We start from the raw sequence: 19,258 nt of genomic DNA, 5'->3' as shown, positions 1-19,258 counted from the left end.
GAGCTTTCATGTGCACGCATACTTCCTTAGATACTTTGAAATGGAAGGTAATAGTTCAAACATATAAGCAGGCTGACCAACAAATTAGCATGCAACATGATGAAGATGTTTTTAAATAGGCAAAGACAAAATAGGAGTAACAAGCTAAATGAGTATGGTCAAGATTTGTTTGGATATAATTGGGGGGGCAGTGAAGCAATAAATATGTTAAAATAGGAGATGTGTAAAGATATCCTTAATTGTGAGAAGTTAAGAGTTTAATTGAGACTCCCAAAAGCCCAGCTTTCTGTGTCTCAACAGCTGCTAGCCACATGTGGGAAGATCACAAGCAGAATATCAAGGTGATATGTCCCATGGTGGGGATGACCTGTTTCTCTACTTAGAGATATACTGCCTGTGCTCATGAAGGTTCCCTTTCAGCTCTTATCCAACAATTTTCCCCAAGAAAACCATTCCCACTATTGCTCCTTGTTTGGAAGTCCTGGTCATAAGAACATAAAAAGAGCCTTTCTGAATCAGCCCAGTGATCTACTTAGTCCAGCATCCTCTCTCACCCAGTGGCCAACCAGGCCATTGATGTTGTCTCCTGGCACTGGGATTCAGAAGCTGACTGTCTCTGAACGTGGAGGTTCCCCTTTAGTCACCATGGTTAGTAAGAACTGACAGACCTATCTTTCATGAATCAATGATTACCTCATCCCGTTTCTTGGAGCCAAGGAAATGTCGAGCCACATGCTCTGGCAGCATGTTGGCAACCAGGGCCTCATTCCAACGCCTCATCTCATAGACACGCTCCTTCTGATCATGCACGTCAATCTTCCATAAGAATAAAGTCCGGGCCAACTTCTCCACCTGCCATGGGAGAACAATAACAATGCAATTGTCTTTCTAGGCAGCACTTGAACATCAATAGAGCACATCAGAAAAATCACACAGCCACAGCCTTAGTCACACCACGGGTCCAGCTATCCCTGTGCTTGGTCTTCTCTGACTGGCAGCTGCTCTCCAAGGTCTCACTTGTACTCTAAGTTGCTCAAGGTGTTATATAGCAGGGGTGTTCAATAGTAGCTCTCCAGATGTTTTTTTGCCTACAACTCCCATCAGCCCCAGCCAGCATAGCCAATGGATGGGGCTGATGGGAGTTGTAGGCAAAAAACATCTGGAGAGCTACCGTTGGCCACCCCTGTTATATAGGAATCTCCTTTCCACCATGTGATCACCAAAACAACCCCTGTGCATTGGGTAGGCTGAGTTGGTGACCAGTCCACGGTCACCCAGAAAGTTTCATGGCAGAGTGGGGATTTCAACCCAGGTCTCCCGCATCCTAATCCACATTCTAAGCACCCCAGTAATTCCTCTTCCTGCCTCATTTTCTTGCTATGTTAAGAATCCTTTTATGACCATGGTGTAAAGGCTATAACAAAAATAGAGCGCCGTGTGCAAAAATTCTAACTATATTAATAGAAAATATACTAGAATATCATACAGTAACATTTTGCCAATATACGTGAGGAGAATTTGGCCAAACTTTTATTTTTGTGGGCAATTGTCACGCCAAAATTTCTTTGACTATTCCCTCTAAACAACTGAAAGGTTTGGAACCACTACTGGTCCTGCCAATAAGTCTCCAAATGTAACAACAATATATAGCAGCTCTGTGAAGCCTTTTAGACCTGAGGAAGCTGGCAAGAAATGGGCATCAGCAGCAGCTCCCCATGGTCTGATGGGGGTCTAATTTTTGTTATTTATCAACTTCATATAACCAGAATATTGTCATGAAGACCTTTGTCTGGTCACCTTTGCTACACTGAATTGTGTATGTGAATGTCTATTATACAGTTGGTAGTTGTTTAAGACATGAGGTTTATTCCCTTTGTCTAAATATTGAATAGTGTATTGGTGTTGAACAGTGGTTGTAACAAAATTCGTACTAAAAAGCAACTTTGTATGACAACCTATGTATATTGGCGAAGTGGTACTATACGATATTCTAGTATATTTTCTAACAATATAGTTAGAATTAGTTTTCGCACACAGTGCTCTGTATTTATGTTAAGAATCCCCAGTAAGATTGCTATTCTGTCACTTTAGCCCTGGTGTTCTTTCCCACAGGACTCTGAGAATTCACAGTGCAGCATCCTTTTTGTCTCTGGCAATTTCACATTCACCTCATACCATTCTCTAACAGTGAAACAAGACTTCCAAGATGGGTAGCCCTGTTAGCCTATCTGTAGCAGCGGAAAAAAGCAAGAGTCCAGTAGCACCTTAAAGACTAGCAGGACTTCCAAATCTATCTTGGAGCCAATACAGTACAATCCACCCTCCTCCTCCTTGGCTGCTTTCTCACTGAGAGGGAATCAGGAAACAATCGGTGGCTTGGATCCCACGGATCTGTCTCACTAACAGCAGCATTTTCCCCCAGTGCAGGGAGCCTTCTTCAGCTGGAGGCTCCTTGCAGATTGGAAGACATCAACAGGATCCAGTCCTCTGTTTTTGATGGCAACAACCAACCCAACAGCCTGCCTGAGTGGATTACTTACATGGCGTGAAAAGTAATAGAAGCTCAGCATCATGATAAACACCATCACTGTCATGGAGTACTTGGATGGAACCAGTGAGGACCTGCAGAGGAAAGGCAAAATTGGCATTTAGAATCTGAGCATAACTCTGCCTGCCACCCAGAGCCACTTGAAGGTCTCCCACTTCTGCAAACAACCCCACCCTTTCATCCCTTCACATCCCTATGCATGGAACTGTCTCCCAGAACACCAGCCTGATGCCACCCTTCAAAGTCCGCCTTACTCCAGCCTTTCTTCACCTCCATCACCTTCCCTTCCCTTTTGGATAAATACTGCATAAAGTGCTGTGGCACTCTGAAAATAAAGGATTTTGTGATTTATTTCTTTATACCCCACCTTTCTTCACAAAGGGGGCCCAAAGTGACTTACATCGTTCTCCTCTCCTCCAGTCACCTCACAACCACCCTGTAAGGCAGATTAGGCTGAGCACCCAGGGAGCTTTCACAGCAGTGTAGGGACCCAAACTTGGAACTCTCATATCCTAGTCTGACATTCTAACCACTATTCCACACTAGCTCTCAAGAAATAAATAAAAATGACCATCCACATTTAAAAAACAGATCCAGGAATCAACACTAGGGGGAGGCAGCTGCTTAGTGAAGTTGTCTTTACTTCCTAGAGGTAGACATGTTCTGAGCTCAGAGCTTCCCCATCGGCTCACCCATTCTATTCCCAACCCGAAGGTGCTTACTTTTTCTCCCGAAATCTCTGCTCATCATACTTGTCAAAGATCTGTTGCCAGGCGTAGATGTTCACCACCCCCACGGCCCCAGTGATCATCAGCATGAGGGTGAGCTTGACCATGTGGCTGACTTGCACCAGCATAATGGTGGCAATGAGCGCCAACACAGCAATGTAGCTGTAGTACTTGGGGTTCTCCACACAGGTTCCCACAGGCAGCTCCCATGTTGTAACGTTGGTGACAGAGTAATACTGCTGGCAGCTGAGCTGAGGAGGCACAAGAGAATATGGCACCGGGCTCATTTGTAGCTAACTTACAAGAGTGCCCCAGTCTCCTGCTTCCAATGAGAAGGAACATTTGTTTCCAAAGGTTCAAGGAGACTCACTCGAATCAAAGACACACATTTAGGAAGACTGCAGATGGAATATGTTAGTAATGCATCCGGTCTCTCCCCATACCATCTTACACCCTATCCCAACCCTTCATCCACGGAGTTCACATATTTCCCTGCCATTTTATCCTCAAAGCCAATCAGGAAGCTTCCTGACAGAGTGGGAATCTGGATTCAGGTCTTCTTATACTGACATTCTAGCCCCTACATTCTTGTACTGACATTTTAGCCCCTATACCAAACCAGCCCATCAACTTCAGCACTGACCTCTCCAAGAGCTTCCAGATAGCTGGTCTGGCTTTGTATCTAGAGATGCCAGGGATTGAACTGAGAACCTTGAGCATGCAAAGCATACCTTCTGCCCCTGAGCTACAGCTCCTCCCAGCATGTTCAGAACAACAGATGTTAGACACACTCGATGCCACCCACTCACCACCATGATCCTGTCAAGTGGCCCTTGTCTGCCACTCATTCCTTGTGCAGAATCCTACCTCACCTCTTGTATGCAAGATCCGTCCTTCAGAATAGCCTGGCACAGCTGAAGCAGTTTCATACCTCATCCCCAGCTGCTCCACTATCCCTAACTAGCACAACAGTGGCCTCGTATGACAGTGTGGCCTGATCCAAAAGATTTGTGTTGGAATCTGGGCTGGTGTCTGCAGACCTGGAGGTGAGGCAGCTGTCAGGGTCTATGGTTTCAGGGGTGGAGGGTGGGCTGCTGCTGACTCCCTGCTCAAACATCTCTTCTGAAGCCTGCACTCACCCCTTTGTGCTTGTGAGTGCTGTGTCACCTGCGCTCCCAGCTGCATGTGCTACCTAGTGTTGCTGGAAAAGGGCATGTGGGTGGTGCACCAGCATTGCTGATGGCCATGGCAGTGGCACTCCTAGGTGCACCCACCACCACCACCAGGGAAAGGGCATGTAGGCAGTGTGGGCAGCTGTGACTGGAAGTGGTGAGAGAGCTTGTGAGTGGGCAAAAGAAGGATGCACGGGAAGATGGGGGCACATAAGTGGGTAGCCAAACAGGGTGGCCTCGAAGTGGGCTGAGGAGGCCCCTGAGCACTCTCTGCCCAGGGGCCCCAAAACCTGGAACTGACCTCATGTTGGATCCACACTTTTTTCTGCAGAAGAAAGGACTTTCAGTCAATCTTCCCTGCTTCTCTCCCTCCTTCCCACATCGGGTCCCCCAGAATCCTGTTCTATGGGAGAGGGACTCCCAGGAACATGATTCCCAGGGGCAACTCAGGGTGCCAAAGGAATGGGAAGATGGGAAAATCAAGCTCCCCAGGTGGAAGTCCTCACGCCTGCAGGAACATCAGTCTGGATCCAAGCCACTGTCTCATTCTGCAATCTCACAATGCATGAAATGTCAACATACCACCACCATCTCTCTTCCTCATGCTAACACTGTACCAGTTTAAACAAGACCTGGGTGTGAGCGGTATCACACAGACAAATTCTTCTGTCCTGCCACCACCACATTTAAAAGAGGCACTAAACTTCTCACATTACCATTTGTTTAGGACTGAATAAATGTTTCCCTGTACTCTGCATATTTGTGGTTCTTTTGCACAGTTTATTCTGCTTGTCCTCATCAATGGGAAGGGTAGAGAGCCACACAAAAGCACCCATTCCTCCCCACCCTATGCTGTTCAGTTGAATGGTGCCAACACACATTTTCATGTTGATTTTCATAACTTCAAAGGTTATTCTATTTTTTAATCATTGAAAAAGATAACAGAAGTCTGCACTCAGTACCACTTTTTACATTTGCTGGGACAAACAGCAAAATAAATGGAACAGATATGTTGCAGGCTAATGTATACAAGACCCCACCTTAAGAACATAAGGGAAGCCATGTTGGATCAGGTCAATAGCCCATCTAGTCTAACACTATGTCACATAGTGGCCAAAAAAATCAGGTGCCTTAAAGGAGTTAGCTGGATGTAGTGGACATTTTGAATGTCAGTTCTGAATTTTTATCCTGTCCTTTCTCCAGGGGTCTCAAGGTGGCATGCATGTTCTTCCCTCAAGCACTTTAACCCCCCCCAACATTATGAGGACAGGCTGCGGGGGAGGGGGGAGGCAAGAACTGGCCCAGGGTCACCCAGTTCTTTTCACAGCCAAGTGGGGATATGAACTAGGACCAATCTGGCATGCTAACCCCTATCCTACTCTCTGGGGTCCTTTAGGTATATAACCCTGGGTTGCTAGAGAGGAACACCTCACTTGCTAAAATTTAGAACAGTGTATCCTGGGAAGCGCAACTTCCATTCTTCTCCTGCTAATTAAAAGCCTGTAATTCCTTCCCTTTTTTGTCTACCAGTGGGGAATGCTCAAACTCATTGCGGAACATGATCCTTGCGTCATGGTTTTTACAAGAAGCGGTAAGCGACAGCCTCTTCTCATACACATGAGTAAAGTCAGGGCCTTCATTCCACACCTACCTCTTCTTCAAGCTGCCCGGAATGGAAATGACAGCATTTTCATATCAGCTTTGGCAGACAAGGGTTCAAGGTCTGGCCAATTATTAACAAGTTCTAAAAATAATCTGCCGCAGCTGGCCTTTTGCTAATTTCACTTAATGCCCTGCACTGTACAGTTCTGTAAACAATTATCAGCTAGCCCAGAAGAAGAAGGGAGGTCATAATCGACGTCAGCGGCATGGCATGCCATGAAAGAGGATTTAGAAAAAGATACCGTGGGAAGACCCTTAGGGTTGCTTCATTCCATATGGACCCACTGAATGGAGAGAACACTAAATTAAATGTGATGTAGAGATCCCTGTCACTTTTCCATGGTGTTTATCATTTTAATGTAACCATGAAAGCTTACTGTCAGAAGCACTCTGTAGATGGACTGCTTAACCCTTTCAGTTCTGCCACTGTCTAATAAACATTTTGACACCACCACACACACATGCACTCTATGGTTCCCCATACCTTTGCTCCAGACGAGGGAAGCAACAAAAAGGGAGAATTTTTAGCCACTAACAGCAGGAAGGCAAAGGTTAAAGCAACTTCGCTTGGCTGTGCTCTTCCATTCCAAATTACAGCCTTCTGATGCTTCTTTCCGTTACGCAAAATGCGAAAGGAAAAAGATACTGACTGTCATAAAGACAGAGGTCCAAGAGTGGCTATTAGCCACAGTAGATGGAATTCTCTGTCTAGGGCAAGTGATGCTCTGTATTCTTGGTGCTTGGCGAGAGGCAACAGTGGGAGGGCTTCTAGTGTCCTGGCCCCACTGGTGGACCTCCTGATGACATCTGGGGTTTTGGCCACTGCATGACAGAGTATTGGACTAGATGGGCCATTGGCCTGATCCAACATGGCTTCTCTTATGTTCTTATGTCATGTCACGTGCAGTCTGGCCCACAGTTTTCCTAGAGATAAAAGGTGGCATGACAGACCTGTTTACAGTGTAAATACTCGATTTATTTCATTCAACTGTATGCTCTGATCAAACAGGTGCTCCACCATTCTGCAAAATCTGTGTGAAATGGGTCCAACCATCACATACAACAGCATTTCCATCATATTGCATTTTTAAAAATTGTTTTCTCCAGCTCACTTTGTTTAAATTATCATTTTCCCACAAAGCTGGAGAAAGGAGGCAACAAAGAAAAGAGATGTCAGGGTTGCTGTTCTTAAGCATATTGCTTACCATATCTACAATGTCTGCCATGGTAAGAATGAAAATGGCAGACATGGCCCATGTGTTCCTGGCCCATCGGGTCCGGTCAATCCAAGTGGAAAAAGCCACAAGTTTTTTGGGGAAAACCTGAAAAGAGAGGAACATGTTCAAGATACAAATACCATTTCACTAGTTATCCATGTCTCGCCACTGAGCAAATGAAAGATGTCCAGTGAGATATGGTGTCTGTACCAGGCCTCAGATTCAGTGGGAGCTCACAGGAGCACAGCTCCTGAACATTTCTGAGAGTTCCACCTCTTTGTCCATTGAATAGTATGTGCAGCTGCATAACAATCCCTTGATGAGCTCCACCACCTATTTTTCTACAAAATGACCCCTCGTCTGTACCATTTGTGTGCCTCATCCATACAACAAAGGTGCATACAGAGGGGGTGGCTATAGCCATTCAACAGAACTCTACCATAAGACTCTTAATGTTTAGGATGACTTTCCATGGGTGGAGTAAAACAGGAAGCTGGGTGAGAGAATCTGAGAAACTAAATCCTGGTTTAGAAACTTTGTAATTTAGGCTTATTATGATGATTAACCATGCCATCCTAAACACAGTTACACTCATGAAAGGCCATTGAAGACAATGGGCTTAGGAGGGTGTTAACTGCATAGGATGGCACTGTTAGCACTGAATGGAAAGATGGTTGCAAAGCGAGAGATTGACTAGCGTTCACATCACAGTTAAAATGGAGACTATAATGATAACACCATCACATTCTAAGCAAAACATTAAAGACTAACGAAGTTTATGGTAGTGTATGGGCTTTCATGAGTTACTGCTCACTCCCTCCGATACAGTCATATCTGAAGTGAGTACTGACTCACAGAAGCTCACACCCTGCCACAAATTTGTTAGCCTTTTATTGTGCTACTGGACTCTTACTCTTTTCTGCTGCTACAGACAGACTAACGTGGCTTCCCATCTTGCTCTAAGCAAAACTTGCAATAGCAGTGGAAGCACTAGAGGGTAAAATCCCAGTTTCCCATTGATGTAAATACTATAGGATGAAAGACGGGAAAATATGCTATTGCCACAACTGAGGGACTGCCTTAAGAGCAGGCATCTGGGTTCATCGCTGCAAATGGCTAACAACTGGACTTTTATTTGAGGACACCTGCAGAAAGGCCCTTACCCTGGGGAAAATGGCAGCCAGCGAACAAAGGGTCAGAATGAGAAGAAGAACTTCACCAACAACAAATGTTACATAATTTGCCACCAGCCTGTAAGGGAGAGGGAAGAGAAAGAAGAGAGATAAAGGGGATGGGTGGGCAAAATGTCATCACTTTCAGCTCAATTTTTATGCAGTTGAATGATTTGTTTTAAAATAACATAACTGTATATTGCACACATTCCTTAGGAAATCACTGTTTAATTGACGGCTCTGCCTCCCATGAACACTGGCTGATAGAGGCCTATTAACAGATGTACCCAGTGCTCACCGTGGGTCAATGAAGATTTCCACCAGGGCGGTAAAGAAGAGGACGACGCACGAACAGCTGAAGGCTGCCCCACTCTGCTTCTCCTTCTCCACAGAGTAGCGTGTCTCCATCTCAGGGTCAATGAAGCGCATGGACAGGCGGTATGTGGATTTGCCCTTTAGCCTGCCAGAAACAGAGATCAGGCCCATCCATTTAGAGGGCAGGTTATTGCAGAGGGCATGGGGTTGGGGAGGGGGATCAGAAGACTCAGGGCAGGACCAGATCAGCTGTGGCAGCATGGACAGTGCTACCAGCCCTACTACTACTACCCGGGTGCACCACATGATCAGCAGCGATGCTGGAAACCAGAAGGCATGCTCATTTGGCTTGCCTTCCCTGACTCCCCGATGGCCCCATCCTCAGCAGAGGGAGAGAAGGAGGAAGAAGAAGATATTGGATTTATATCCTGCCCTATACTCTGAATCTCAGAGCAGTCGCAATCTCCTTGACCTCTCCCCTCTCCCCCGCAACAGACACCCTGTGAGGTGGGTGGGGCTGAGAGAGCTCTTACAGCAGCTGCCCTTTCAAGGACAGCTCCTGTGAGAGCTATGGCTGACCCAAGGCCATTCCAGCAGCTGCAAGTGGAGGAGTGGGGAATCAAACCCGGTTCTCCCAGATAAGAGTCTGTGTACTTAACCACTACACTGAACTGGCAGGTAGCCACCCACTTTAGGCCGCTTAGCTAGTCCACAGCAGTAGTTCCTTGCCTGCCCAGCTCTGCGTGAGCCTGTGAAGCAGTGAGAGGGGCACCTGAGTCACAATGACTCTGCACACACCTGGGTTATGACAGATGGGCCACCTGGGCACCAAAAACCATTTAGGACAGCCCTGCAGAAACATGGGCCTCCAACACCCCAGGAGATATTTAGTTTTCTAAAGCTTCCATCTTAAGAGGGACCCCTCAAGTCCTATCTCATCAAAACCATTACTCTTCATTCTTGCAAATGCTATTTATACTTGCCCATATTGACAAGGCACAAGCATGGAGTTCAAAATAATTGCATGTGTTTGGTTAAAGGCCACCTTTAAGAAGAAAGAAGAGATTGGATTTATACCTCACTCTTCACTCGGAGTCTCAGCTTACAATCTCCTTCCCTTCCTCTGCCCACAACAGACACCCTATGTGATAGGTTGAGCTGAGAGAGCTCTTTAAAGAACTGCTCTTAAGCACAACAGCTCTGAAAGAACTGTGACTAACCCATGGTCACTCAGTTGGCTGTACGTAGAAGAGTGGGGAATCAAACCCAGTTCTCCCAGATGAGAGTCCATGTGCTTAACCACTGCACAAAACTGGCTCTCATATCTAGGCTGTGTGTGTTTTTAATCACCAGTGAAGCTGTGTCTGAAATGAAGGTTGAGCTATGCTGAAGAATGGATTTATGCAGCAATTTTGAGCAAGCACAGGAGGGAAAAAACATAGAATAACTGATCTCTGCTTTCTGGTTCTAAGCGCTCCTACACTGGCAGCACCAATTCATCCCATGTACCTTAAATCTGGTTGTCTTGATCACTGGGAATAAATAGGAAAGGTCTTTGACAAAAGAATGCTAATGTTTTCTGACTGTGGATGGACTCTCAAATGGGCTGTTTACGTGTAAGACTGGAGTCTGGAGACCTAACTACAACCCCCTTCATACCTTGGTTCCTGGAACTTTCCACCTTTCTGAAGAGGGAAGCAGATAACACATGCAAAATGGCAAGAGGAGGAGAGGAGGTCACCATTGGCAGCAGGTGCCTGAAGTGATTGTTTGAACTGGGCATGAGGAGGAAGCTGCACAGTTTTTTAAAACGTAGCTAGACCAGTGAGGGAAAGGCTGGATGATACCCAGGGAAAACTGCTGTCAGAGAAATACTAGCCATCACTTGCATTTTTATCTTGTCTTTCCTCCACAACGCTCTAGGTAGCATACAATGTTCTCCCTTCCCATTTCAATCTCAAAACTCCCATAAGAACATAAGAAGAGCCCTGCTGGATCAGACAAGCAGCCATCTAGTCCAGCATCCTGTCTCACACAGGGGCCAACCAGTTCCTCTGGAGGGTCAACAACAGGGCATAGAGGTTGAGGCCTTCCCCTGATGTTACCACGGAGCGTGTAGGTTCCCTTTAGTCACCATGGCTAGTAGCCACTGGCAGGCCTGTCCTCCATGAATCTGTCTAATCCCCTTTTAAAGTCATGTATGCCTGTGGCAGTGAATTCCACATTTTAATCACTTTGTGTATTTCCTTTCATTTTCCTCTCTGAGATCAGCTAGGATGAGAGCGAGAGAGTGGCCCAAGGACAATTTTCATGACAGAATGGGGATTTGAACTCAGGTCTCTATGCAAAGCACTACAACCACACAGTTTCCCATGATGTCTGAAGAATTGCACAAGAGGCTCCAAGAGACTTACGCCTGCACCGTCTCCCTCTCCAACAAGGCTTCATTGAGCAATTTGTTCAACTCCTGTTCGTTCTGCGAAGCATCTACTACCCTCTCTGCCAGGTCACGCAACCGCAGGCGTCTCCGAGGGTTGGGAAAGGAAGGGTTAACCACCTGACCAGAAAGGGAAACAGATGGAAAATTTAATGGAAGTGGGGGGGAGACAGCTCTCAGCCAACAAATTCCAAAGCTGCTTCCTACACTAGTACAGAAGAAAAGAATCATTTTGATAAGACAACTCCAGAGTCTGACAGGTTTTTCGGGGTGGACTGAAGGCATCCGAAACTGGCACGGCTCAAAAAGAGCTGTCCTGAACCCTCCACACACTCCCCAGCGAGGTGACCCCATCCCATCTGCGAGGCAGCTTGAAGCAATCAGACTGGGGGGAGGGGGGGCATGTCTCAGAGGCCGGACTGCTCTTTTTCTTCCCCAATTATCCAGTTATACGAACCAAGTCATGCACTCAAGTGCCCTGGGTAGTTTTTACAAAAAAAAAAAAAGTTGGAAGCAGCTTGGGGCGACTTGGTGGTTTCACACTGCAAAGGTGCCTCGCTTGTGCCCTTCTGCTTCCAGACACCTAGGAGGCAACTGGAGTGCAGCTCAAAAATTTGCTACCACTTCGACAGTGGTAGCTTTTTGAGCCACACTGAGAACACTGGAGGGCGAGGTGAGTACAGAATGCGGACAGGCTGCAGATGTTCGCATTTGCAAGGATTTTTGGGGTCGATTTCTGAGGTGTCTCTGAGTCAGCCCAAAGTGCCAGTCTGCAATCACCCTTAGAGACCATTTCCTGCTTTGGCTCAGACTTAAACTTGAGGGGTGAGTGGCTTGGATATGGAAGAAGCCATGGCAGGGGAAGGTTGGGGGCTCAACAGCAGAGCACTGGTTTTGCATGTAAATCCACCCCCCACAAGCTTCTCCAAACAACCCCTTCCCCCCCCCCCCCAAACAACCTCTGCTAGCAGGTTTCAGTAAAGAAACCTGCCTATGACCCTGGAGAACTTCTACCAGCCACCACAGAGAATATTGAGCTAGATGAACCATTGGCATATAGAAGGATGTTCCACTTGTGTCCATAAGAAGAAACAGGAGAATGAATGGTCCCTTCTTTAAACTGACAATGAAGACTGTACAGTCATTTGGTATAATGTGCTCCAGAAATGATAGATTACAATGAACAACCAGCAAAGGCTAAGAGGGTTAGTATATTGCAAAGAAATTGGGGGTAGAGGGGGTGGGGAATGTGGCACGTATTTGTATGGAGAAATGCACCAAGTGCCCACCCTCGCCCCCCACCACAATCACAGGATCCTTGATCAGGCTGCCCAGTATAGAGTCTATTTTGCACTCACTGCCCCCATGTTAACACTCAAGTACACATGAAGAAAGAGCCCTGTGGTGCAGAGTGGTAAAGCTGCAATACTGCAGTTGGAGCCCTCTCCTCGTGACCTGAGTTCGATCCCAGCGGAAGCTGGTTCAGGTAGCCAGCTCCAGGTTGACTCAGCCTTCCATCCTTCCAAGGTCGGTAAAATGAGTACCCAGCTTGCTGCGGGGGGAGAATGTAGATGACTGGGGAAGGCAATGGCAAACCACCCTGTAAAAAGTCTGCCGTGAAAACGTTGTGAAAGCAACATCACCCCAGAGTTGAATACAACTGGTGCTTGCACAGGGGACTACCTTTACCTTTTTACACATGAAGATGCCTTATACCAAGTCAGGCCATTAGTCTATCAAGCTTTGTCTTGCTTACACTCCCTGACAGCAGCTTTTCAGGTAGCCATCCATCACACTGTCTGGGGACCTTCGGCATGCAAAGCTGCAGTCACAGCCCTATTCCCTGTGCAGCCACTCACTCCTAGCCCAATATCTACTTATACAAGGTGTGACAGAACCAGCCCGATTCTGCCTTCAGACCCAGTCCCGTCAACTCCCTTTTGAGTTGCCAACTCCTGAAGGGAGCTTATCTTCTTCCCACCAGTACGGCACGCTGCCACCACCTGCTCACTTTACGGGTTCCTGACTGAAGGAACAGGATTCACAATCCCCCTTCCTTCCAGTTCTGAGGCCTGGCCTCAAGGTCCTCTGCCAACCCAGCACCTGGTTAACCTAGAGACCAAAGTCCTTCTTTGGGAGACCCCTGGAGGACTGGCACCCTTGCCAATTGCATGCCTTCCCCCTTCCCTGGACTCCCCTCTTGCAGTAGCGTGGTCTAAGGCGTTTGGAAAAACTATGTGGTATAGAGGGACTACCTTTTAAAAAGACAAAACATTTATTTAAAATTTACAACTATATACAGGCATTTTAAAATAGTAAACAGAAGAAATAAATCAAAGTAGGAAAAAATGCTCCTTCTTCCCCTAATATAATACTTGCCCTGGCCATACCATCCAGAACAGACAGACTCACCAACCCAACTGACTAAACTCAAAGCCCAACTCAAACTAAAGGCTTCCCACCAAAAATCACTAATATAAAACCCAGTTCCCGCCCAGGAACTGGGTTACCCTCTCCTGCAGCCTTCTGGGAGACCAGCCTGAAAGACTTCCTGCCTCTCTAGGAGGCCTTCTCAGAATTGCTGCTTCCAGACAGGAGGGGGGGGGGAGGAAAGGAGGAAGAGACTAGGCCCCAAAGCCTGCCTCCAGTTTGATGGCCTCTTCCTGCCAATTCCCAGATAACCATAGCCAAAAATGGCATTTCTCCACACAAGGTATACTTGGAAACACCACTGAGGTGAGGACTAAGCCTGCTCCCCATCCTCAGTGACCTTGGGAATCAAACCTCTTCCTATCGGCACAGTCCCATCCCCTCATTTGCACTGCCTTGTCCTGGGTTTTGTTTCAGGGTCACACTAGGGTGTGATGGAATGTTTGTATCATGATGATAATTGGCAATGATGGTACAGTCTGGACTGTGTTTGTTCTGCAATCAAAGTGATTGTAGAGAGTTTGGTATTAGATGCAGAATTCAGTATTCGGTTTCTAGCCCTTTTGGCTAAGAATATAGATTTTAAGTATGCAATCACTGACCACTGAAATCTCAGAAGATTGGGGGCGGGGAGGTTGAGCTAAATTTCCGGTGATCAAGAAGATGGCTTTTCTGTGCATACTTTTTTGCTTCTCCCAAGGTCTATCAAATTATACAAACCAAGCAGATGTGCGAATTGGTTCAATTTCTTTAATATAGACAGACTGCAAAATTTGGGTAACTTTGATGCAGGATTTTAACAGGTGTTTTCTTAAAAGTTGCAAAGCCCCCCCCCAACTCCCCCTCCTATAACCTCATTCCTTCCCTTCCAATCCTTCCCTCCCCTCCCCTCTTACCCGGGTATCCAAGTCCTCTGCTTCATCTGGTGTGGTACAAGTGGTGTTAATGCTCCCGTTACATTCTTTGGTGTTGATCAGCTGTGGTGAGTTCCCATGGGATGACGAGACAGACAGCTTCTGCAGCACAAAACAGAGAAGGGAAATGTTGGCTCCATCAAGAGAGCAGTGCCAAGAACTGATGCCTTTTCAAACTGGGATGGGAACAGAAAGGGCTTTAGGGGGAGGACAGCTCCCCATCAAAAGTGTGCAGTCTCCCTCTCCTCCCTTCTACTGTGGGCATACACAAGCTAGACTTATTGTAGTCTCTGGCTCAATTTTAATTCTGTCTCAGTCTAGCCATGAAGCTGATGTTTACTTACTGGATTTGATTTTGTTTTCTTCCTCCTCCCACACTCCCCGCGACATCCTAAAGACCGCATAGGAGTGGTGATAAGTTTCCAAGAAGAAACAACAGGGTTTTTTTAAAAATGTTGTTTCGTTTTACTTAACAACTTTTCTTCAGGATGCAGAGGGTACCTGGAGATTACACTCACACATGGTAAAAGCAGTAAATTCCAATGTGTGTTTAGCTGTTTATATGTTTGCTGTTTTATGCATTATTTTAGATACTGTTTTAATGTTCAAATGATTTCATATTTGCCGCCTTGGGGACCTCATTTCGATGGAAGAGCAGCACAGAAATGTTTTCAATAACAAATAAATAAATAGTGCAAAAATAGAGGCAGAGGCCAATCCAGATCTTGTATCTGATTAAGTTGCTGCAAAATCCCTACAAATCAAGACAAGGTATGTGATGGGGCCAGATTCGACCCCTTCTTTCACTCATCCCCATCCCCTTGAAATTCCTTCTCTGAGGTGGTTGTTCTACCCTAGGAAGTCCATGATCAGAAGAATCCACTGGGATGAAAACAGCAGTATCGAAGCAATTCAGTTTTGTGGGGGAGAACACAGGGTGGTTTTGCCTGCCCCTCCCACACTCCCATGCTGCATTTTAAATCATCTCTACAAATCAGCATGATTTGGGTGGGGTTCCGCTACCACCTCTGCTGCTGGGAAGGAAATTGCTTTGTCAGCTGCAAGACTGTCTTCCCTGCAAAAAAATCCCCCAACAACAATCCTTCCTAGCCCTTACCTAGGAGTCTTTTGCCTTACAATTTGAGAGCCATTGTCCAAAAGAGAAACCACAAAGTCACCTCCACATAGAGATTCTCATTACTATTTTCTACTCCTGATCAGTTACTATTCCATTTCAGTTTTACAAGACTTTTTACTGTTACTATGAAAACACTTTCCGTAGTGAACCCATCCTTGTCCACATTCGTATCACAGAAGAGTACTCAGTACCAATGTTCCCTCTAAGCTGCAGAGTTTTGTGAGGAAAAATTCTACTTTGTGAGCTACTGGCATTAAAGTTGTGAGCTACCAAATAAATTAGTGTGCTCTTGGGTCATCCTTCCTGAGCTAAGAGAAAAATCTATGAGCTGGAGGCTAAAAATCTGTGAACTAACTCATGCTAACTCAGCTTAGAGGGAACACTGCTCAGTACTCACTATTCTAACCAGAACCATTGCTTTCCTCTACATCTTCCTAAGGTGTCTGAGCCATACCACTGCTCAAAAAAAAATCCTTATATATGGAAAACCAGCATGTCAGCAAGAAAACTCTTAGAACTTCCTCCCTGATAGCTATATGTGAGGAATTCACCAACCATAACTCTACGCAAAAAGAAAAATATCCTGCACACACTAAACAAGAAGTTAGGGAGAAAGGTTGTAGGTAGCCTAGGATTTCAGTCTCAGCTTCTCTTGGACATGCTAGGGTTTTTTTTAGGAAGAGGGTATGAAGGAGCATTCTATCATGTGAGCACTTGCAGACTGAAGTGTGCCTCACACAGCTTTAGCATTTCGTTGAGATCTGAGCTTGTCTCTGCATATTCCCGATAACCCTGACACACACTGGAAACATTCCAAAACATAGTGGAACATATTGTTGTATATGTGAACAGAATTGTGACTAACATATGGAGTTCTTGCCTGGCTCACTGGAGCCTGTAGTGGACTCAGGAATAATAGGCAGCAGGATCCAAATCCCTGTTGTCCTGCTCCAGTCACGAGCCCATGCTGGTTTGAATGGTCCAATAGCATGCTAGCGCGGGAACCTTGAGTGTATATATAGTTGGTCCCATTTGCGCAGTCTTCAGTCTTTGAGTGCAGCACTATATTATGCTGTATCTAGTAAAAGAGCTATGATCACTACCACCTTGCTTCATCATTGTGTGGAACCCCCAACACCAAACTGGAACCCCCTACACTATACAAAGAAAACTGATCCTAGAGATAATGCTTTCAACTGCCTTCTCCATAACATCTGTAATGCAGACTCAGAATCTAAATACCCTACCCCAAGACCCTAATCGTCCTAGAAAGCCCTCAACCACTCAAGGGTCCGTACCTCCTGTAACTCCTTTATTACACTAATCCCCAGTAGACACTTTCAGTCCTCTGCCCCTCCCCACCTCCTATAGTCATATTTATTTATTTTTACCCTGCCTCTGTATTATATGCGGGAGACCCAAGAATACTTAACAGAAAACAAAAAATATATATAAAATCATTACAGTGATTCTGAAATGACAATACAATAACCAAGCACCCCCATACCCTAGCTACAAGGTCAAAAGAATACATTATAAGAGCCCAAGCAATAGAATAGTCATCCACCAGCCAACTGAGCCCTTCCATCCCACCAGCTTAAAGGACAACATTTGTAGAAAAAGGACTGGGTGAGCTTCCCTTGGCAGGGCATTTCAAGAGTCAGGAAGGCCCTTGACTCTGGCTACTCACCATATCTCTCATGGTGGTGATAGAGCCACACAGAGAAAAACTTCAGAGGATTGCCTAAGTGTTTAAGGAGGTCTATACAGGACACGGTAATCTGTATTGTAAAACTGCAAAATCTCCAGGCGAGGATCATGACACTTCTATGTTCTGTACACTTGCCTCTCTCTGGAACAGGACATTGGACCAGACAACATTGGTGTGATCCAGCAAGGATATTACCATCCCTAATACATCACTGGTATCTGATGGAAGTTGAATAGCAGTAGCGCTGGGAACAAGATGACTTAAATCAGCTTAAAACAAGGGATGAAAAACAATTGTGAATTCTGGATGATGATGTGTTACCCCATGAACTGAGGCTAGCATACAACCCTTGTCTGCTCTCTTGGAAGCCAAAGGAGCATGCTGACAATACTCATGCAATACAGCAAAGCAAACCTTCAGAGTCAAAGCACGAGGCAGCATCTGACAATTTAAAAACAACAAATTGAAACAAGGAAGAAAACATCCTCTTTAGCTTTGAATGATTAGTCCTTGGGACAGACTATTTTAATTCCTGACTGAATAGAGAATGAGGCTTATTAACAGACTCCATTGATTCCTGCTTCCCAGGAGATAGAAATGCAAATGTAGTGTGTAAAGCTGCACACACGTCCAGAGGCTGCATTCACCCTGCTGTTTTGCTCTGTCTTGGCTTCCCAACTGAAGCAGGATTTTTCCATACAGTCCACTGTATCCACCTGTCCACTTTCCAGGTTTCCCTTGCTTTTCGCCAGTCTTTCCCAAACTTAGTTTGGTACAATCTTTTGTAAAGACTGCAGTTCAAGCATGTGCAGATGAGAAGGTGTGTATTTTTGAACCATCTGTCCATAATGATGCCGTTTTCCTTTCCTCATGTGCTACCCCACACACACACACCATCAGACTGGTTTTTGTTTTTAACTGGTAGTTGCTAAATAAGTACAGCAATTACTGGGCACAAAATCCTCTTGTACTCTTTCCATTAGAATGGTGATTTGCAAAATACACCTCTGCCATGCCAGTTATTACCCTCTGAATGAAAGATATATGATAATAGAGTCCATCTCCTTCATTCACCAATTGAAATGTATACTTCCCAGCTTTGGTTGTGGTCCTGTCATTTTCACCTTCTCAGAACCAGAACAGGTACAAAGTTATTTCCCTCTTAACTGTACAGCCAGAACAAGCTAAATAGCTAAGATGTAAGAAGGCTCCCGCTCTCCTGGCTTTCCAAGAACTATGAAAAATGGAATTATTCAAGAGGGCTTTCTTGCAGGGGGTAAATAGGACTATACTGCAATGAAATGGTTCAGAAAATTGCACTGGTAAAGGGGATAGGAACTGTGGCTTATACTACTATATTGCTGTCCATCACTGTATGTTCTGACTAGTAGTTCCTATGCCGTTTAATACGTCATGTTTAAATGCTTGTTTCATTTCAGGTTTGTTTCAGCTGTGTTCTAGATTTCTGTTTGGTTGTCAGATTTCTGTAATCTAAACCCTATTGTACTGCTCATTGGATGTCCCATGCTGCTGACTGTACTTGACCTACACTGTGTGATCTGCCTTGAGTCTCAGCAAGAAAGAAGGACTATAAATAATGTAAACAAATAAATACATGCAAGATCTCACAGCGAGACCTCATGGGAGACAGAATGTATGCTTAGGAGGCAAAAGGAAATTTTAAAAAATCTACTGTTTGGCCTCAAAACATGGCAGTCTGAAGCTTCTTGGTGTCAGCTTCCTCCTCTCTCCTCCCACCTCATCCCCTCTCCCAGGCAAATCACTAAGGAGTCTGCAAAGGAGCCACGCTGTAT

At 45.6% G+C, this 19,258-nt stretch overlaps 1 protein-coding gene across 1 annotated transcript in view; it reads right to left on the bottom strand.

Moving 5' to 3' along the window:
• Positions 1 to 19,258, bottom strand: part of ADCY3 (adenylate cyclase 3) — a 118,795-nt gene that overhangs the window by 8,847 nt on the left and 90,690 nt on the right. The window contains exons 9-16 of the mRNA XM_060250182.1: positions 14,578 to 14,697; positions 11,229 to 11,371; positions 8,798 to 8,959; positions 8,491 to 8,578; positions 7,316 to 7,432; positions 3,271 to 3,527; positions 2,541 to 2,622; positions 694 to 852 (exon numbers count right to left, since the gene is read on the bottom strand). Of these exons, the coding sequence (XP_060106165.1) occupies positions 694 to 852; positions 2,541 to 2,622; positions 3,271 to 3,527; positions 7,316 to 7,432; positions 8,491 to 8,578; positions 8,798 to 8,959; positions 11,229 to 11,371; positions 14,578 to 14,697 (1,128 nt within the window). The remainder of the gene's footprint in view (positions 1 to 693; positions 853 to 2,540; positions 2,623 to 3,270; positions 3,528 to 7,315; positions 7,433 to 8,490; positions 8,579 to 8,797; positions 8,960 to 11,228; positions 11,372 to 14,577; positions 14,698 to 19,258) is intronic.

The sequence above is a fragment of the Heteronotia binoei genome, chromosome 1 (genome assembly GCF_032191835.1).
Source record: "Heteronotia binoei isolate CCM8104 ecotype False Entrance Well chromosome 1, APGP_CSIRO_Hbin_v1, whole genome shotgun sequence".
Classification (NCBI taxonomy): domain Eukaryota; kingdom Metazoa; phylum Chordata; class Lepidosauria; order Squamata; family Gekkonidae; genus Heteronotia; species Heteronotia binoei.
Note: the sequence above shows the minus strand (reverse complement) of the source record. Positions and strands in the feature narration are given on the sequence as shown.